At 42.4% G+C, this 22,558-nt stretch overlaps 1 protein-coding gene across 1 annotated transcript; it reads right to left on the bottom strand.

Moving 5' to 3' along the window:
- Positions 1 to 518: 518 nt before the first annotated feature.
- ZSCAN4 (zinc finger and SCAN domain containing 4) lies at positions 519 to 2,440 on the bottom strand. The gene is made up of 3 exons (XM_044260125.1): positions 2,045 to 2,440; positions 1,332 to 1,497; positions 519 to 1,246 (listed from the first exon to the last, which is right to left on the bottom strand). Exons 1-3 carry the CDS (start codon positions 2,438 to 2,440, stop codon positions 519 to 521), a joined length of 1,290 nt encoding a protein of 429 aa, XP_044116060.1.
- Between the last annotated feature and the right edge of the window lie 20,118 nt (positions 2,441 to 22,558).

The following is a 22,558-nucleotide window of genomic DNA, read 5'->3' on the forward strand; positions in this document are numbered from 1 at the left end:
AAATAGCATTCTGAGACTTGTGGTCACGAATCATATCAGGTCCAGTTTAGCTGTTAATGTTTCCAGTGTATTGCAGAGATGTAACATTTAAATATAAAGGTTCCCTTTTACAGGATAAGACCTATTTCTGGGTTTTTGCCTCTGCTTTCTACCTTTTCACGCTCATGTGGCCCAGTAAAGACAAAGGGTGAGGACAGAGGACAGGGGAGCAGGAGGGAAAGCATCCCTTGACCACTGGGAGCTGCTCTTGGTGTCCTATGGAAGAACGTTGCTGGGTTTTAGGAATAAGCACCAACATTACACATTCGTGCATTCATGCAGCACACTCTTTGTTGGCTACCTGAAATCTGTAAGCCACCTTTCTAGGCACATGAGATACTCTAGTGAGCAAACTGAGAAATTCCTCCCTCACCTCACATTTTAGTGAAGACAGTACACGGACAATATAATCAGGAAATGACACGTTCTAAACAGGGAAGTGCCATGGAAATACACATATCTGCATTCGTATTTCTACGTCATTCCACTGGGGCTGCCCCTGAGGAAGCTCCTGGTGTGGAAGGAAGCCCTCTGGAGGCCCTCTTTTGGTGAGTCTTCAGATGGCGGTGGTAGGTCGATGACTGGCGGTAGCTTCTGTGGCAGAGGGAGCACTCGTAGGGCTTCTCTCCTGTGTGAATTCTCTCATGGGCCAGAAGGTTGGTTTTGTGGCTGAAGGATTTTTCACACATGCTGCACGTGAAAGGCTTCTCTCCTGCATGAATCTTCTGATGCACGTGTAGGTCTGACGCTTGGAAGAAGCCTTTGTCACACTCAGCACAAGTAAATGTCCTCTCGTTCTTATGTCTTCTCTGATGGGATTGTAGCTGAGAGAGATACCTGAAGAACCTAGGACACTTTTCACATCTGTATGACTTTTGGGTTTCACGGCATCCTCCTTGCTGTCCTCCACGTGGGGATTTCCCCTCTGTTCTCTGGTGTGTAGGAACAGCCTCAGGGGTGACCTTGACCGGCTGAGAGAGAAACCCTGGTCCCCCCTCTGTAAGGACATCTTGATAGAAGGGTCCTTCCAGGGCCCCTTCCTGGGACCCGGATGTGCCTAGAGCTGCTCTTCTGGAGCTAAGCGGACTCTTCAAAGAAACACTGTCCTCTTCCCGGATAATGAGAAGGGAAGGTATTTCACTGCTTTGACTGGTAATACTGTCATTTATGGGATAAATGTTGTCGCCATTTTCGTTAGCTTTCTCTCCTGTGGGGGATAAAGTGACTTGGTGAAGTCGTGCCCAAGAAGGAGCCGCATGAATCCCTCTGGTACCTCGGTTTACCCCACTCACCTTGTCCTGTTTCCAGGGAAGTATCTTGGGGAGTCCAGGAGGGTGTCCCCATGTTCTCTTCTGTTGAGGTCCCTGCTGACAACTGTTTCGTGAAATAAACAATGACTTCTCTTAAGGGTATATTCTCAGAAAAGAGGGCTTCTTGTCCCTGCATATGGATGTGGACCTGTAAAAAAAAAAAAAATACCTCATCACTATGGTATATAGATCTGTTGAGTGACAGAAGCCTTTGTCACTTTGACCTTCCCTCATGTGGCTTTCCCAAGATCCCACTACCGCATGCTGCCACATCCACTATTCTGCCCTTATCCCTGCTGGCCTTAAAGTTCACGGTAATTTCTAACTAGTGTGTCATTTTCAATGAGAAAAGATGAATACTCAAGATTTCTGAGGGAAGAATGAGCTTGTGTTAAGGCATTTCTCCCCATTCTTGAGGTTTCTGCTTTACTGTCAGTTTCTTAGTGAGTCCTCCTACCATCTCACTGGTTAAAATTAATTAATATGTTGGCTCTTCTATGTCCTACTGAACAGATGCCTGTAAAACATCTTCTCTCATTTTGCTTACTTAGCATGGCAAAGGGTCTCTTTGGTGAGAACTAGTAAGTGGGTCTACAATAACTCTTCCTTCTCTACTCCCGGGAAATGACAACAGGCTGTACTTAATCCTTACACACCTCTGACCCTCAGGCCAGGAGCTGAAACCCTCTACTCACTAATCCAGGTGGCTTCATGCCATCGTCAGTCAGATCTTCCATGAATTTCCCCAGGTTTCTGCCACTGGCATTCCATTTCTCTTTCAACATGGCCCTGTCACTGCAGTGGCCATTGATCATAAACTGTTCCAGGACCAAATGAGAAATAATTTCATCCTTGCTGTGTTTTTCTGGCTGCAGCCATGAGTGAAATAACTTATAGAGATTTTGCAGTTCCTGCCTTGCACATAAGTTATTATTGTTTTGTAATAAACTGAGCTGAGTCCTCGGGAACTCCCAGATCTCCTCTTCCTCCTGAATGGCTTGTCTTTGACAGGGTTTATGCTCTAGGTTTTCTGATCCAGGATCATTCCTAGATGGTTCTCCCTGAAATGAGATTCTGAGGTCTAAAGCCATTCTTAATAGGAATTATCAGAGAGATTCAACTTCAGATATTCAGTTCCTCCTGATTTGTTTCTCTGGAAGTCTGTTGCACCAGCTCATCAGTACCTAAAGAGTGCAAGTTAGAAATAGAAGAGATACAGAACTAATTACAGCACAGGCATAATTTTAAAAATTCAGTTTCAGATAAGTTCATGCATAAATTCTACAAGACATGTAAGAAAGAATGCTAACCTTACACAAACACTCCCAGAGCATAAAAAATGGGAACACTCTCCTTTTAATGAGTTTAGCAACTCCCTAATAATAAAAGTTTATAAGTACATTAAAGAAAGGTACACTACAGGTCAAGATCTTCACAAATGGTAGGTGTAGAAATGGAAAGCAAAACATTTGCAAATCAAATCCAAGGACATATATAGAAAATAATAAATCACAAAACAAGTGTGGTTTACCTTCTTTTTTTAAGTTTTTTAAACAATTTATTTATTTGAGAGAGAGCACATGTATGGGGAGAGGAAAGGCTCCCGCTGAGCAGGGAGCCCTATGCGGGGCTTGATCTGGGATCATGACTTGAGTGGAGGGCAAACATTTAGCCTACTGAGCCACTCAGGTGCCCCAACTGGGGTTTACTTTCAAAATGAAAAGTTGGGTTAAAATTAAAAAGTCAATTACCACATGAATAGAGTTTAGAAAAACACAATATAATCATCTCCTTGGATATATTAAAGGTGTTTAATGAAAGTTGGTGTTCATTACCAAAAGATATTAGTAAACTGGGGATAATGAGAACTTTCTTGATGTCATAAAGTATATGAAATATACCCAAACTCATCCTTAAATGTTTTCCCTTTAAAACTGAGAGATGGATGGCCACTGCCAATTTTATGCAACATTGGACTACTCTTTAGTCAGTAAAAAAGGCAAGAAAATATATTAAATATCATTATTTTATACATGTCCTGATTTTGTTTCCAAGAAAGTATCAAACATTCTACAAATATTAGGCAAGGTAAATTTTTGCAAGATGTCTGATACAAGACCAATTTGCCAAAATCATTTGGATTATATTATGACACTAGCAGCTGAAAATTAAATTTAAAAAAATACTCAACTCTATATATCGCCATTAAACATAAAACATCTAAGAAAAATTCAATGAAAATGTGCAAGCCCTTTAAAGAAATACACAATATTACAGATGTTATATGTATAAGGAGTAGCTATGTTTGTGGATTGCAAGACTCAATTCCAACTGGAAAACATCAATTATCCCCAAGTTGCTGTATAAATTCAATGCTATGTCATTAGAAATCCAACAAGTGGTTTGTCTGTGTGTGTGTGTGAACACTGACAGCTGATTCTAAAATTATGTAGACATAAATAGGCTAAGAATAGTCAAAACTAACTGAACATAATAAAAAAATAAATTAAAATAAATAAAATAAATAATAAATTAGAAAAAATACCCAAGATAATTCTGAGGAATAATAATGTTTGAGGATTTACATAATCACAAAACAAAACTGATTATGAGACTATATTCATTAACACTGTGACCATGGCACAAGGATAGACAAATAAGGCAACAGAGCAGAATGTTAGCCTGATGTAGATTGTTATCTATATGGTCACCTGCTTTCTATAAAACATGACACTGAAGTGCATGTGCTGACAGGAAAGCTTATTTTTTGTCTTCAATAAATGGTGCTATGTCAACTGAATATTCATACAGGGGGAAATTCATCCTGACCCCCATCCTACCCCATTTACAAAAATTAGTTATAGATGGGTTTTAAAAATCTGAGAAATGTAAAATAGAGCTTCTAGAAGACCACCTGGAAGAATATATTTAAGAACTTATAGTAGAAACAGCTGTCTTGGGGCACCTGGGTGGCTTAGTGGGTTAAAGCCTCTGCCTTGGGCTCAGGTCGTGATCTCGGGGTCCTGGGATCGAGCCCCGCATCGGGCTCTCTGCTCAGCGGGGAGCCTGCTTCCCCCTCTCTCTGCCTGCCTCTCTGCCTACTTGTGATCTCTCTCTGTCAAATAAATAAATAAAATCTTAAAAGAAAAAGCTGTCTTTTAGACAATACAGAAAGAACTCAGCAGGAAGTTCTTTTCCCAAGGAAAAGACTGACATACTGGACTACATTAAAATGAGAGGTAGTGTTCATCAAGTGAAGTCATTTATTCATTTAAAAAATGCAGCACAGTAGGGAAGATGTTTTCAATATATAGGTAAAACACAGAATGAGTTTGCAAAAACTTTTTCAAATAAATGAAACAGAAGATTGATTTCTACAAAAATGGTCAAAATACTTGTCAAAGGCAGATATCTTATAACAAAACTACCATAGCATGCTATAAAATACTGCCAGAAAGACAAAAATCAAATAGACTGAGTGTTGACATGGACTGGAACACCTAGAACTCTTGGTCACTACTGGTGAGTACTCACTGTGGAAATGCTGTGACTGGTATCGACTAAGTCTGTGTTTATGTATTCAGGATGTGGCCGTCAGTGTTACTCCAGGGCATTTGTGCAACAGAAAAATGTACTCACCTACATCACAGACATATCTGAATGTTTATAACATTATAATTCATAACATTCTCAAATTGTAAACAATCTAAGTGTCCAACATTAAATGAAATAGATTATCATTAACTCATAGAGTCATATGATTATTTGTAAGACTAGCATTGATCATTGAATGATCATTCATTGATAGCACTGAAAGTGAATGAACTGTTTCCTACAACATGAAATAGCCATAAATCAAAATGTTGAATGAAATAATGCAGAAACCAATATGTACATTTTGTTTATTCCCACTTATGCCACTTCAAAAGCATATAGATATTATCAGTATTATTTAGGATGTTGGTTACTTTTGGGAACAATAGTAGATCCCAGGGTAGGTACATATATGGAGGGCTCCATAGAAGGACCCCATCCCAGAACTAAATACGATTCCTGGGATGCCAGACCTCCAGTTTCAGCTGGCAACATTCCACCTCTTGATCTTAGAGGTGGTTATTCAGAAGTGTTTCTCTATAAAAATCCACCAGCTATCTATTTTCACGTTTTCATTTTCTGTATGAGCATTCCACTGCAATAAAATGTTCAATTTTAAACAGCAAATGGAGTCTAAAATTATAATTGGACATACAATTGAATAAAGGCAATGATCTGGTACAAATACGTTCTGCCAGTTATTGTAAGAAAAGAAACTCTTAGAAAAAAGTTGAGAATAAAGTGAATGAAACAGAAGAGACAGATGGGAATTCATACAAATGACCTCATCCTGTGTCAAAATCCCTCCTACCTCAGACACAAACATTTGTACGATGTACCCACCCCACCCACGGCCCCCCAGGTATGCTCACTGTGTCAGTCCAGTGATACATTTCTTTTTTCTTTTTATTTTTTTTAAGATTTTATTTATTTGACATCAAGATCACAAGTAGGCAGAGAGGCAGGGGAACAGGCTCCCCGCCCAGCAGAGAGCCTGATGCTGGGCTCAATCCCAGGATCCCTGGATTCAACCCCGCCCATTGAGCCACCCAGGCGCCCCTCCAGCGACACATTTTTTTTCAAAGTTTTTTTTTTTTTATTTGAAAGAGAGAGAATGAGAGAGAGGGAACAAGAGTATGAGAAGGGGGGTTGGAAGGAGAAGCAAACTCCCCACAGAGCAGGGAGCCCAATGTGGGAACTCCAGGAGCATGACCCAAGCAGAAGGCAGTTGCCTAACCAACTGAGCCACCCAGGCATCCCACTTTTTTTTTTATTTTTTAAAGATTTTATTTATTTATTTGACAGAGAGAGACCAAAAGTAGGCAGAGAGGCAGGCAGAGAGAGAGAGAGAGGGAAGCAGGCTCCCCGCTGAGCAGAGAGCCCGATGTGAGACTCAATCCCAGGACCCTGAGATCATGACCTGAGCTGAAGGCAGTGGCTTAACCCACTGAGCCACCCTGGTGCCCGGTGATACATTACTTAGGAAACTTTCTCTTTGCTGTTTTTTTCCCTATTAACAACTATCCTTCCTTGTGAAAAACATTTGTCCCTGCTTCACTGCTTTTTTCAAAGTTACAGTGTTACGTTGATTCATTTCTAATCCCTTCCACTCAAGTGTAGGATCCAGTAGAGATCAAATTGAGTTTGCATTGCTCAATATTGACTTCTGTCTGCACATCACTGTTACCAGGAAAACTGCAGGCACACTGCTGGGATGTCAAATGAATAACAGATTTAATTCTACTTCTATATTATTGCTCTATTTTAGTGTCCCTCGCCCATTTTGTATGTAGTTAACATTCCAAAGATTTTTTTTTTAAAACAAATTTCAGGGGCATCTGGATTTTTCAGTTGGTTAAGCGTCTGCCTTTGGCTTAGGCCACGATCCCAGCGTCTGGGATTGAACCCAGCTCAGCAGGGAGTCTGCTCCTCCCTCTGCCTCTGCCCCTTCCCACTACTCCTGTCCTGGCTGCTCTCACTTGCACTCTCTCAAACAAATAAATAAAATCTTTATTACAAAAAGCAAATTTCATGCCACAAAAATCAGAAAAATATGAGTGGCAGGATTAAAATGTGGGAACACAAAGACCTAATTAATTTGTTAGTCGATGTCATTTCATGATTTGTGTCAAACTCTGATCAGACTAGCCAGCCACCCTGATCCCATCAGTTAATGAGGCAGCGGATTCTGGAAAAATCCAATAGGAGAAAGTTGAACACATTCTTGGCTTTTCCTAATTCATTTATCACAAGGCTGCAAATCAACCCTTTCTAAAATCCTCAACTGGTCAGGTCACATTCCATTTTATTCCCTCTATTCCTCCTTCTAGCCCTCAAGAAAAATACCAAGACCTTCTTGGTCTTGCCAGGGCCATCTCACCCCTCCAGCCCCACCTTAGGTGTTGTGGCTGGTTCTTTATATCCACATACATCAGCCTCCCTCCCTTTCTCTCCTTTCTTCTGTAGAAGCCATGTCCTCTTCTTCATCTGCCCCTTCCCCCAGGTTCTCTTTCTGGATTACCTTACATTTGTAGACCTCACTTAATCCTACACAGACATAGGTGTAGAGCATTATTAGAGCTAAGACCATGGAATTAAAACCTGACTGTCATGATAAAGTTCTCATCAGGGGTGCCTACGTGGCTCAGTCAGTTAAGTGTCTTTGCCTCAGGTCATGATCCCAGGGTCCTGGGATCAAGCCCCAAATCAAGCTCCCTACTCATCAGGGAGTCTGCTTCTCCCTCTCCCTGTTCCTCTGCCTACTTGTGCTCTTTCTCTGTCAAATAAAATCTTTTTAAAAAAAGTCTCATGACAGGGGCGCCTGGGTGGCTCAGTGGGTTAAAGCCTCTGCCTTCCGCTCAGGTCCTGATCCTGGGATCTCCCGCATCAGGCTCTCTGCTCAGCAGGGAGCCTGCTTCCCCCCCCACCTCTGCCTGCCTCTCTGCCTACTTGTGATCTCTGTCTGTCAAATAAATTAACAAAATCTTAAAAAAAAAAAAAAGTCTCATGACAGGGACCCCGGATGGCTCAGTCCCTTAAGCGTCTGCTTTCGTCTCAGGTTGTAAACCCAGGGTCCTGGGTGATCACAGGACTCCCTGCTCAGTGGGAAGTCTACTTCTCCTTCTGTCCCTCCCCCATTAATTCTCTCTCTCCTTCTCGCACACTCTTTCTCTCACATAAATAAAATCTTTTAAAAAGGAAGTTCTCATCACAAGAAAAAAAATTGAAACTATGTAAGATGACAGACGTTAACCATACTTACTGTGGTGATCATTTTGCAATATATACAAATATTGAATAATATGTTGTACTCCTCTAACTAACATAATGTTATACATCAAAATTTATCTCAAAACAAAGCCCAGGCTGGCAGGGTTCTTAATCTGGAGTCTGGCATTCACGAGCTTTGTGACTATAGGCACATTACCCATCAGTCCTTGTCTATGTCATGGGGGCTCTGATCTCTGATGACACCCAGCACCCAGAGTTGGGATGGGAGAGAAAAGAGTTAATACATATGAAGCCCTATTGGAGTATTTGCTGGTGCATGATAAGCACTCAGTAAAGTCTGCTGACACCTCACTTTTAAAAATTTTAGCTCCTACCCACTTGTCCCAATCTGCTGTTGGCCAACATGTCCACAAGTTGTAATAAAAATTAATTACTAGAGGGGCACATGGGGGGCTCAATGGGTTAAGCCTCTTCCTTTGGCTCAGGTCATGATCTTGGGGTCCTGGGATCGTGTCCCGCATTGGGCTCTCTGCTCAGCAGGGAGCCTGCTTTCCCCTCTCTCTCTGCCTGCCTCTCTGCCTACTTGTGATCTCTCTCTCAGTGTCAAATAAATAAATAAAATATTTAAAAAAAAGAAAAGAAAGAGCTTCATTTAAAAAAAATGAATTTACTTGAGGGGCACCTGGGTGGCTCAGTGGGTTAAAGCCTCTGCCTTCCGCTCAGGTCCTGATCCTGGGATCTCCCGCATCGGGTTCTCTGCTCAGCAGGGAGCCTGCTTCCTCCTCTCTCTCTGCCTGCCTCTCTGCCTACTTGTGATCTCTGTCTGCCAAATAAGTAAATAAAATCTTTTAAAAAATGAATTACTAGAAACATAAAATTCACACGATAACAGAGTCATACAAGAAGACTTTCACAAGGAGAGGTCCCCTGCAATCAGGCCAGGTTTTATAGAGAAGTTGACACAATAGATCGTCCCCCACACTTGAGGGACCCCTATAACTTTGCACCAAGGAATTTTCCTCCCAGAGCTGTGCCTACATACACATGCATGGATACTGATACACAAAATCAGAAATCTTCCTTTCATCCTGCAAACTCACCTCAAGAAGACTGAACTTCAAACTGGGCAATCCTGGGCTGAAAGCGAGCAGCTCCCTGACTCACTCTCCACGCTGGATTCATCTGACCAGTCTTCCTAAGGCTCCTCCCTTTTATAGGGTGTGGGCTCAAGGATGCACTCACAGACGTGATTGGATAAAAAGGCTCAATGATGAAATCCCTGATGGAATCTTCATCTGACTCCAGCTCCACCTCTCCAATACGTTATCACAGAACAACCTGGAAGGGCCCCCGGGGGGCTCAGTTGGTTAAGTGTGTAGCTTCGGTTCCGGTCATGATCTCAGGGTCCTGGGATGGAGCCCCTGCCTGCCTCTGGCCTGGGCCCCGCCCTAACCAGAGCTCAGACCCCCATGCTCAGTGGGGAGTCTGCTTGTCCCTCTGCTCCTCCCCTTGTTCCTGCTTTCTCTCTCATATAAATACATAAATAAATAATCTTTAAAAACCCCAAAATATCTCTCCTGCAGGGACAACTGACTACAAACACACTCTCTTTTTTAAAAATTTTTATTTTTTATTTAAATTCAATAATTAACATATAATGTATTATTATTTTCAGAGATAGAGGTCAGTGATTCATCAATCTTATATAATACCCATAGCTCATTACATCACGTGCCTCCCCCACCCCACCCCCAGCAACCCTCAGTATGTTTCCTATGACTGAGAGTCTCTTATGGGGGTTCCTGGGTGGCTCAGTCAGTTAAGCATCTGCCTTCAGCTTGGGTCATGATCCCAGGGTCCTGGAATTAAGTCCCACATCAGGCTCCCTGCTCAGTGGGGAGCCTACTTTTCCCTCTGCCTGCTCTGCCTGCTGTTCTCCCTGATTGTGCTCTCTCCATGACAAATAAATAAATAAATAAATAAAATCTTTTAAAAAATAAAATTTATTTGAGAGAGAGAGCAAGAGGGAGAGAGAGAGAAAGAGAGAGAGAGAGAGAGAGAGAGAGAGAAGGAAAGCACAAGCCAGGGGGAGAAGTAGGGAGAGAAGCAGACTCCCTGCAGAGCAAGGAGCGTGATTGTGTGACTTGATCCCAGGATCCTGGGGTAATGACTGGATGTGAAGGCAGACACTTAACTGACTGAGCCACCCAGGTACCTCGGAACACACTATTTCTGCAGTGAAATGTAACAACACCGCCACAGAATGGAAATAGAAAGATTAACACTAGTCTCACATAAATTGTGGCCAAGTTTTGTCTTAGGGGAGTCTCACACAAACTTGCTAATACTTTCTAATTTTCCGAGATTTGTGGATGACAAGTTTGGCAGAGAACAAGGCTACTGTTCTTTCTTCCTGTGTCGATCCCAGACTGGTGAGAAGGGGACTTGCACCTCCAGGAGGTGCTCCTAGTCCAGAAAAAAGACCACAAGGGCTGAGACTAAGGTCATTTCAATGGAAAGGGAGAGACAGATTCTTATTTTATGTTGAGAAAGTGCACAATGTCTGAGACTCATTTGTCAGAGATGGAGGAGTTACAACGGGGAGAGATCCCTGGTTTGAAACGAGGCTGGGTGGGTGGCAGGAATAGATTTTTGGAAAGCCAGCATTTCTGTTTCCTGACTCTTTGTAGTGGGAATGACCACCAGTACAAGATGAGGGAGAGTTGGGGAAGCAGAAGGCACAGTAAGGGAAGAGAGCTATGGGGCAATCCAAACATCATGTCTATCCTTTACTTTTAAGCCATATCCACATATCCACAGTGAAACGACCCCACCTCATACTGTGAAGCCCCCCACACCTCATTGGTGGGGTCTGCTCTTGTCTTCCTGCCAGTTTTCTGTCCTCAAAGTAGCTGTCATAAGGACCCTGTATAAACCATCTGACCACGTCCTTCCCCTGCAGAACTCCCTGAAGGCTTCCAGAGTCACTCTGCCACAGTGCAAACCGCCCTTGGCAAAGGACCTCCCCACACCCTAAAATGTTGCAGACTCATGGTTTCACAAAAATGCAATAAAAATGAGTTAGCAGAAATGCAAAGCCAAAGAGAAAACAAAGGCATACAAATTGTAAGGGCTTTTATGTCACCAGCTGAAGAAAGCCATTTCATTTACCACCTACAGGGCCGGACATCCAATACCTTCATGTACCACCTCCTGTCTGTGGTGCTGGAATAGGCAGCAATATCAGGTCAAGAGGATTGGAGGAGTGGTCAGTCAGGCTATCAGCTGCCCCTGGGCTGTTGTGCCCTTCTCTCTCCTCCCACAGACCTATTGGGTGACAGTTCAGGTGATACCTGTACCCTGGCCAAGTTAAGCTGAAAACCGATGACCTGGTTGCCTAGTATAGAGGGAGAGGGACTCCCTTCCCTGACCCCCTGCCCTTGTTCCACATTCACTGCATCTGCCAGAGCACATAGCCTGATTTTGGCCTTTCCTCCGTACGCACGTGAGACAGAGCATCTCATACATCCAGTGAAAGTAATTAGATATGGAAAAATCACAAAAAATCATAATAAACAATATATGACATCTGGAAAACAGTGATGGAAGAGTACAAATAAATGCAAATAAGCAAATAGAGTATCAAGGAGGGCCGTCTGGGTAGCTCAGTTGTTAGCAACTCTTGGTTTCTGCTTGAGTCATGACCTCAGGGTTGTGAGATGGAGCCCTGCGTCGTGCTCTACGCTCAAAGGGGAGTCTGCTTTGGGATTCTCTCTCTCCTTCTGCCCCTTTCCCCGCTTGCTGTCTCTCTCTAAAATAAATTGATAAATCTTTTAAAAAATAATCAAGGAGATGAAGAAAGACAGAAGCCATAGGAAGAAGATATGCCAAAAAGAATTAGGAAAATATTGGTCATGGAAAACGTTTATAAAGATAGGACTGGATAAAGATAGGAGTGGATTAAGCTGCTGCCTTTTGCTTGGGTCATCTCAGGGTCTTGGGATTGAGCCCCACATCAGACTCTCTGTTCAGCAGGGAGCCTGCTTCCCCCATTCTCTCTGCCTGCCTCTCTGCCTGCTGGTGATCTCTCTCTCTGTCAAATAAATAAATAAAATCTTTTTTTAAAAAAAAGACAGGACTCTGTAGAATAAATAGAATGAGATATTTACAGAACTAATTAGTGAGTCAGACGATCAGAATGAAGATGAGATCTGAAAGGCAAAGGATGAAACAGAAAGCATAAAAGAGCTAAGGTCGTGATCCGGCCTGTGGGAATGGGTATTCTTCTGGTTTATGCTTGTGAAAGTGACTAACACACAATGGTACTAAACATCACTCTGGAATATGTAAAGAAAACGAAAGTACAGTTACCAAGATCTGGATGTAAGTATTACCAAAATGAGGGGGAAAGTATGTGATGACCCAGCAGAAGAAACATGGTAGGAGATTCAGTGTCTTGAATCGGGCACGGACACGAGATCCGGAAGTTGCTGGACTCTGAGGCATGTGAGACGCGGCAGCAGTAGTTCAGGGATGAGGCAGGAGACGCACACTATGGGTGACTGGGCCAAGAAGAAGGATGCGCATGTGATCCTTGTTGTGGGCACCATGACAACGTGACCTTAGTGCCTATGTATAGTGGTTGGTAGGAGTGGTAAAGAGAGGCCAGAATTTCCTCACTGGGAAATGGTGTAGCTCATTTAAAGGGAAGCAGATGGGGCAGGGTCTGGGACAGGACAGGGAAAAAGAGATTGATATTTTGGTGAAGGAGACCACGGTGTGAATTGAAAAGCTCTCTTCCTTCTCCCAGTGGCCCTCAATCTTTCCCCAATTAGTAAAGCTCAGAGGAAAGGAACAAATTTCTGATTCCTTCACCTCAGGCTGACCCATCAGAACTGGGCACCCAGGGTCACATTCCAGGCTTCGTATTGTTTTCTTGTTAGTCATTAATAGCTCAGTGGGAGAGCTTTAGATCTCTGTCAGGCAGTTGTTGATAAAGATGATGCACACATCCATACGAATTATAATGCTTTTGATATTGATGGGTTTTGAAATCAGATCTTTAAGTTCCAAATCTGTTCTATTTTAAAGAAAATGTTTTGACTCTTATAGGTCTTTTGCATTTCCATTTAAATTTTATTTCATTATTTTTTAAGTAAACATAACCTCAAGATGTTATTATCTTCATAACATAACTGAAGGCAAAGCTTAGAACTGGATTGCTTGGCTCTTTATCTTCTTATCTAGTTCCAGTTCATGTGTGAAAAGGGGCAGGAGGGGGCGAGGAGCTAAGTGTTTGACTGTGGGGACAGACGGATTCTAAATCATCTAAATTGTGACCATTACCAACTGGCTGACCTTGGTCACGTCTACTCTTCCCAGGCTTCAGGGTTCATGTCTGTAAAAGTGGAAAAATGGACATAAAACTGTACAGCACAGAAAGTGAAACAGACATTAAATAACAGATGATATTATACAGCTCAGTGAAGACCCTATCCCAGTGCAAAGGTGAGGAAAGATTCTCAGCAAAGAGAAAAGCAGGCACCAAGACTCCGAAGCTAGTGAGAACTTGGTGTGTTTGGAATCAAGTGAAGGCCAGTAGGCTGGAAGAGGAGAGTGATGGTTGGAGGATGAAGGGAAGGGGCTGACGAATAAGTTTTCATAGGCTATGATGAGAAACTTGGATTTAGTCGGACCGTTCTAGGAAGCTGTGGGAAAGATTTAGCAAGACAGACACATCATATTTTTAAAAATGTCTTATTTCAGAATAATTATAGATTCACAGGGAGTTGCAAATATAGTGCAGAATACCTTTCACTTAGTTTCCCCTATGGTAACATCTGACATAATCTTCATATCAAAACTGGGAATTTAACATTGGTTCAGTCTTCAGACCTTTTTCAAAGTTACCATTTTACACGTGCTTGTGTGTGTGTGTGTGTGTGTGTGTGTGTAGTTCTGTGCACTTTCATCATAGGTGTCGATTCATTAACTACCTCCACAATCAAGATACAGAACTTTTTTTGGCAGAAGTTCAAAGTTTGTATTTAGCCCCCAAATGGAGATGGTGCAAACCAAATGAAGAGAAGTCTGAGGTGGAGCAAAATATGCCTGCGTAAAAATAGTCCTTGGGGGCTCAAATCTTGGTCTTAGCATTTGACATGAGCAACCAAAAATTTCTATGTGTCAGTAAGCATTTTGGTCATGACATTACAGTGACCATCCTGACTAGCTGGGAGTTGTTTTTTGAAGGGAAGGCCAGGAGAACAATCAAAGTTTAGAAATGTATCCATCCAAATAGATCAATTGGGTGTGGGTATTGCTATGAGCAAAGTTTAAGATCATCTGAGTAGGCTTCAACATGGTCGGGCAGTTTAAGGGAAACTTATGGCATGTCCAACTGCACAAAATTTTCCCAGTGAGATGGGAACAAAATTATGGCACTAACCAGTGGTTGGCTGTGGCAGTGGGGTTTACGAGGGCATGGGTGTCAGTGTGCCAAAATACAGCTAGATGGCTGTTGCATTGCCAGATGGGGTCTGCTCAAGGCCTGCAGTGTTCCAGGCCCATGTTATTATCTACACAAAGTAAGTATAGCCAAGCTATGAGAAGCCAGAAGGCTGGGGGACATATTTGTCTTGTGGGAGTGCTATAACCGGAGGCATCGAGGGTGCACTGACCACATGGGCTTCGTGTAGACTGGGTAATACTCCCATTTCAGGTCTATGTAGTTGGAGGGAACCTGCATTCCTTAGTGGAGTATCTTACTAGATAAGTCCGGTTTTAGTCTTTCTTGGCTTCTCTGGTATTCACACTGCTGTGGGTATGAGTTCTGGACACATGATCCCTACTTCCTAAGTGAGATTTTTTAAAAAAAAGATTTATTTGTTTGACAGAGATCACAAGTAGGCAGAGAGGCAGAGAGAGAGGAAGGAAGCAGTCTCCCTGCTGAGCAGAGAGCCCAATGCAGGGCTTGATCCCACGACTCTGGAATCATGACCTGAGCCAAAGGCAGAGGCTTTAACCCACTGAGCCACCCAGGCGCCCCCTAAGTGAGATTTTTATAGGCATTCGAAATTAAGTATGTTTTATAGCCAGGAATATTTAGCAAAGCGTGTGGTATAGGCTACGCAAATCAACACCTATCAGGGTGCCAAATAACTCTGGCAGATAGCCGAAGGGACACTCGATAGAGAGATGATCATATCCCACAGTAACTCAAGCCTCGACCTGGCTTCCATCCTGCTCAGGACTGGGGAAAGTCCAAAAAAGACAGATAAAAGAGGAAGAGGAAGAGGGAGGAATGCCTAATCAATGTGATCCTTGTTGATGCTGATATGTGAGGTGTCACTGGAGAAAGGAGGTGAAGGCAACTGATTTCAGTGCATTTTGATATTGAGTAGAGGGACCCAAGGCCTGGGGATTTACTATCATGAGGTCCAGTGGTAGGAGGCAGACCCATTTATAAGATCACTTGTTGTCTATAATTTCCAAAAGATTTAAGTGTTGAGGCATTCTATAAGACCAGCAGCCTGGGATGGGCGCCTGGGTGGCTCAGTGGGTTAAGCCGCTGCCTTCGGCTTGGGTCGTGATCTCGGGGTCCTAGGATCGAGTCCTGCATTGGGCTCTCTGCTCGGCAGGGAGCCTGCTTCCTCCTCTCTCACTTTCTGCCTGCCTCTCTGCCTATTTGTGATCTCTCTCTGTCAAATAAATAAAATAAAATCTTTTAAAAAAAAAAAAAAAGACCAGCAGCCTGGGACAGATAGGGAAGGTGAAACATCTGTTGAATGCCTTGTTCTAAAGTGAGAGATTCTTCATTCAATGTTGGTAATGTCTGGAACTCTAAAGGGCATGAGTGTTTTTGTAAAGCTTTGTATGGTAGCTCCATCAGTGGCATGTGTAGTGGGGTGGATGAATAAGGTGTATGAGTAGGTATTCAGTACTGTCAAGTCATAATAATAAGTGGCATTGGCAGAGGCAGGCAGATGCCTGATAAAATTGATTTGCTGGTGATTATAGGAGATCCCTCTGGGATGGCACCCCTCCATTGTATTGCCAATGACAGTGTTCCCAGATAGAGTGCATTGACGTGTCACGTGTAGGCCATGACAGGAGAGTGGGGGAAGCCCTCTGAGTTTAGCCCAAATTTCAAGGTTTGAAGTTCCTCTATGACTGATATTTCATGGTCTAATGGGCTTTGCAAAGAAAGATTTATGGGGTCGTCTGACAGTTTTTAACCAAGGATTTGAAAGTTATCCCAATCAGCTTTGGAATTAAATGAGGCCCTAACAGCATGAAATTTGGCATGGCAAAGACACAGGTGATCTTAATTAGTACCTTTGGGGTAAAATTCTTCACCCCAGAGGAGTAAGTTTTGAATGAGGTTTTATTATTGCCGTTGATTGCACCAAAGGACTAGAAGTGGCAATGACACAGGAGCCTGTAAAGTGTCCTTGGGGTCATCTGTTGGCCAGGGCATTCCCCAATGGTAAGTGACTGTCTGGAGTTAGGCCACTTGTATTGACTCTTGGGTCCATTTTTGGGGATGTCCTGTTTAAAGGAAGAAAAGCAGTAGCTCTTCAGAGAATTCCATCACATGTACTGGTGGCATTATCAGCAATAAAGCATGTGATTCCCTTTGTTGTTCAATTAGTTATCCTAAAGCTATCCCCGGGTAATCAAAGGTCCAGGAGAAGGGTGCCCTCCTTCAGTACTGTGGGATCTGACCAGAGACTGAGGACAGGTAAAGCCCTCTTGTTTCAGGTGGGATCCACCAGCAGGTCCTGGTTTGTCTCCATCCCCTATCAAAGCCTTGATGGTCATGCTGAGTTTATGGGATGTTGCCTTCATGACCAAGGAAATAATGGGTAACTGAGTGCAGAGTGTCACAGGGTTCAGGTCCTGGGACAGCTTCCATTTCCAAAAGGGCTCAGCATGCAACCAGCAGTTGTTCCTCAAAGGGCAGGTAGTGTGGTCAAAACAGGCAGCTTTCTGCACCGGAAAGGCTTACAGGTAACCAACTGTCAGCACGAGTGGTCCAAACACTCTAAGAAACACAGGTGAGCACAGAACTTCTACCACGTTGCCAGTAGGCAACTAAAAGATGGGCCTGTTGTAGGGCCATCTGAACTGAATATAGGGCTTTCTGTTGTAAAGATCCCACTAGTAGGCTAATTTTTGGGTGAATGCATAATAAACCTTAGTAGTATTTGTAAATGGAGAATATGTTGCCTTCAGAGCCAGAAAGACTCACTAGGTTTGGTCGCTCAAGACTGACTGAAGCTGGAGCGCCTGGGTGGCTCAGTGGGTTAAAGCCTCTGCCTTCGGCTCAGGTCATGATCCCAGGGTCCTGGGATGGAGCCCCACATCAGGCGCTCTGCTCAGCAGGGAGCCTGCTTCCCCCTCTCTCTCTGCATGCCTCTCTGCCTACTTATGATTTCTGTCAAATAAATAAATAAAATCTTAAAAAAAAAAGACTGAAGCTGACAAAATTAGAAGTTGCCTTTTAACAACATGAGTACAGTGGCCCTTAGGCACACTAGATGAACCTAAGACTCACTGAGGTGGCATGACCTTGAACTTTATGGGGGAGAGCCTTCGCTCTCTGTAAGTGCAACAATGATTGTTCGCATATACTGTGTGTCTAGCAAGTTCCCTCAGAGGAGGATGTCATCAGTGTAGTGGAATACATGGGTGCCTGGGGACAGCTAAAACCAATCAGGGTTTTGCCAGTAGAGGTTGTATGTGGTGGTTGAACTTCTGAGGTATCCCATGGGAAACTGAGTAAAGTGATAAACTGTTGAATTCACCTTTGAGACTGAATGTGATTGAAAGGGTGTTGAAATAAGCACTGAATAGAGGGGCACCTGGGTGGCTCAGTGGGTTAAGCCGCTGCCTTCAGTTCAGGTCATGATCTCAGGGTCCTGGGATCAAGTCCCGCATCGGGCTCTCTGCTCAGCGGGGAGCCTGCTTCCCTCTCTCTCTCTCTCTCTGCTTGCCTCTCTGCCTACTTGTGATCTATCTCTGTCAAATAAATAAATAAAATCTTAAAAAAAAAATAAGCACTGAATAGAACATACAGAACAGCAAAATATTTGCCAGCAGACGACTGGATGGCTTCACTCATTTCAATTATGTGTGTATAGCGATTTTAACAGACGGGACTAAGGTGGTAGTAACTTACCGTGAAATGACATTCCACTGAGGATTCTTAAATACTGTGGTGGGATCCCTGGGTGGCTCAGTTGGTTAAGCAGCTGCCTTCGGCTCAGGTCATGATCCCAGCGTCCTGGGATCGAGTCCCACATCAGGCTCCTTGCTCGGCAGGGAGCCTGCTTCTCCCTCTGCCTCTGACTGCCATTCTGTCTGCCTGTGCTTGCTCTCGCTTTCTCTGACAAATAAATAAAATCTTTAAAAAAAAAAATCTACTGTGGTTTCTCAGATATAAACAAAACTGGTTACATCCTATATGTCAATAAACCTTACCTAATTTATATGTTAATGTATTCTTGGGGACGCCTGGGTGGTTCAGTCAGTTAAGTGCCCTGCAGCTTGGGTCATGATCCCAGGCTCCATGGGATCAAGTCTCGCATCAGGCTCCTTGCTCAGTGGGTAGCCTGTTCCACCTGCCTGCTGCTCCCCCTGCTTGTGCTCTCTCTCCCTCTGAAAAATGAATAAATAAAATCTTAAAAATATATATACATATATATTCTTGATATATCTTCAAAATGATTCCTGGCCCTTTTCCAGTTTTTTTTTTTTTTTAAGATTTTATTTATTTATTTGACAGACTGAGATCACAAGCAGGCAGAGAGAGAGGGGGAAGCAGGCTCCCCACTGAGCAGAGAGCCCTATGCGGGGCTCAATCCGAGGACCCTGGGATCATGACCAGAGCTGAAGGCAGAGGCTTTAACCCACTGAGCCACCCAGGCACGAGTTTCTTTTTTCTTATTCAATTGATTCAATTGTTGTTTTGCTTACTGACTTTTGCCTACTACTTCCTTTCCTTATTTCATCTTTGTGCTTACTTTAAATTTTTCATTTAAATACATGAGGACAAATTTACACAAATGATTTTAGTCCCTGCCAGATGCCTGCAGACAACTGTGATTACAGCTAGTGAGATGTATTCTCTGAGATCCAGCCCTGGATCTGAGGCAGGGAGACAACAGACAGCTATTATCTTCTCCAAACATGAGTGCTACTAACATTCTTGTTATTAAAAAAATACCAAATACAGGCAACTGAAATGTGACATATTTCAATAAACCTTAATTTATATGCACTGGAAAACTTTAGAAATTAGACTCATTCTTCAGTAAAATATGGGTGATAATACCAAGAATGTAGAGAGCATAACAACACTTTAAATGTTCCCTCTGAATGTTTTCAAATTTACTGAAATTTACCAATCATTTTTATGGAACCCCAAGCTGAGAATTATGATGGATTACATACGTTTTTTTGGTCAACAAAAACAAAGATATAAATTTCACATAAAGTTCATAATAAATTCATATAAAGTTCATAATAAAAACATATGAAGTTCATAATAAAAACGTGAAAAATTTTTCATATAAAGTTCACAATAAAAACATGCTTTAACCCCAAAATAAAGTGTTGGGAAATTGCATCTCAACTGTTAGTTTGCATTCCTGCTGATACTTTGCAAGAAAAGCAATTTCAAAGTTTGGCTTTTTTCCAAGAATTTCTGTATTTCAAATATCTTGCCTGCTTTTTTTTCTTCAACAATTGAAGTATTTAACTGAATTGTCATCAGTATTATAGAAATTCTTTTGTGTTTTCAATGAAATTTTTGGTTTCAGGGGTGTTAAGGATATTCAAAAACATTAACATGTATATCTTAACTATGGTGCAGTTTATAGCTCCTAATAATAGCTCTAGTAAATCTCAACTTGTCATGTCTTAATCAGTTTTTTTTTTAAGATTTTATTTATTTATTTGACAGAGAGAGATCACAAGTAGGCAGAGAGGCAGGCAGAGAGAGGAGGAAGCAGGCTCCCTGCTGAGCAGAGCCCGATGCGGGGCTCGATCCCAGGACACTGGGATCACGACCTGAGCCGAAAGCAGAGGCTTTAACCCACTGAGCCACCCAGGCGCCCCATGTCTTAATCAGTTTAGTATGTTTTATTATTGCCTATGTTCTACAAATTATTTGCAGCTACTGGATTAGAAATGTGGAAACAGAATGCTATGTCTCTGGCAATTCTTCCCAATTGTGCTTAGTGACATCACACTGGCAGCTTGAGATCGGCCATAGTGGGAGTATTTATGCCAGCGAACTTGAAAGACACTACAAACCAGGACTTCCATGTATTACTGAAAGTCTGGACTTAAGAACATGATGGAAAATATGTAAATAATGCAGATTAAACTTCAAAGTGTGTGGTGCATGTAGTCTTATCTTCTACTTACCACAGAAACACCTGAAGGATAAACGTAAGCTATTACTTTTTTAACAAAAAAGGAAATAGCCACAATTCATAAAAAAGAAAATAGGCTAAAGATATGAACAGATATTAAGATACATGGATGACAAATAAACACAAGAAAAAAAATGTTCAACATCATAAATCCCTAGGGAAATGTAATTAAAATTACTGCTTGCTTGTTAAAAAGGTAAATTCCAAAGACTGAATCAAAAGACCGATGCCGGGGCGCCTGGGTGGCTCAGTGGGTTAAGCCTCTGCCTTCGGCTCAGGTCATGATCTCAGGGTCCTGGGATCGAGCCCCGCATTGGGCTCTCTGCTTAGCAGGGGGCCTGCTTCCTCCTCTCTCTCTGCCTACCTCTCTGCCTACCTGTGATCTCTGTCTGTCAAATAAATAAATAAATAATCTTAAAAAAAAAAAAAAAGACGGATGCCATGTATTGGCAAGGATGTGGAAGAACCAGGGATGCCTGGGTGGCTCAGTTGGTTAAGCCACTGCCTTCGGCTCAGGCTGTGATCCCGGGATCCTGGGATCGAGTCCCGCATCAGGCTCCTTGCTCGGCAGGGAGCCTGCTTCTCTCGCTGCCTCTGCCTGCTTGTGTGTACTCTCTATCTCTGGCAGATAAATAAAATCTTTAAAAAAAAAAAAAAAGGATGTGGAAGAACTGAAATGCTCATGTGCTACTGGTGGGTATGCAAAAACAGAAAATCATTTTGGATACTCTGGTAGTTGTTTTTTTTTTTTTTTTGAGATTTTATTTATTTATTTGGCAGACAGAGATCACAAGTAGGCAGAGAGGCAGGCAGAGGTGGGGGGAGTAGGCTCCCCACTGAGCAGAGAGATGTGGGGCTCAATCCCAGGGCGGCCCTGGGATCATGACCTGAGCCGAAGGCAGAGGCTTCAACCCACTGAGCCATCCAGGTGTCCCTCTTTGGTAGTTTCTTAATAAGTTAAACATTCACCTGTCCTATGGCTCAGGCATTTTACTTTGAGTTACTAACCCAAGAGAAGTGAAAAATACATATGTACATATTAAATTATATATAAGTGTTCTAGCAGCTTTATTTGCAATCGCCCAAACGAGGTACCAAAGGCTCCTAACAGATGAATGGATAAACAAATGGTATATCCATAGAAAAGATACTATGCAGCAACAGGGTGAAACACTTATATAAGCAACACTGAAGAATTAATTATCTTAATTAATTATCTTAAGATAATTACAAATCATGAATGAAACCAGAAAAAAAACCACTTTATGACTCAGTCCATATAAAATTCTAGAAAATACAAACTATTATAAATGAAGGTAAATCAAAGGTTGCCTGGAGAGGGTAAAGACACATTATAAAATGATGTGAAGCAAATTAGGGCTGATAGACATGGTCAAAATCATGATCACGATGAAGTTTTGAAGATATGTCTGTACATCAAAACTTAACAAACTGTACACCTCAAATAGGTGGAATATATTGTATGTCAACGATACCTGAATCAAGTCCTACAGAATAGTTCCAAACAAACAAAAAAACACAAAACAAATACAAAAACAAAACCTGAATAAAGTTCTATGAAATAGTTCCAAACAAAAAAACACAAAAGACGTCCCTCCCTCTTTTCATAAAACCAGGTTCTGCAGCCCTGTATTGACTCTATCTCTTTCCCGATGGCCTTGGAGAAGCAGCCTTGCCTTAGTGGTAGCGAATACTTATGATTAAGTAAATCCATACCACTCACTGAACAGGAATGCTGGCTAGGTCACAGAGCCACACCGAGGGACTAAGGGATCTTCTTTCTCTGCATGCTTGTTTTCATATGTGTGTAGAAATGGCTTAAGGTGAATATACCAGAACCAGTAGCTTATTTTTCTTTGACAAAGATCTCAGAGACAAAAGATGCACAAACCTGGAGGTCCTGAGTTTCTATACATACCT

Source organism: Neovison vison, chromosome 7 (genome assembly GCF_020171115.1).
Source record: "Neovison vison isolate M4711 chromosome 7, ASM_NN_V1, whole genome shotgun sequence".
NCBI lineage: Eukaryota > Metazoa > Chordata > Mammalia > Carnivora > Mustelidae > Neogale > Neogale vison.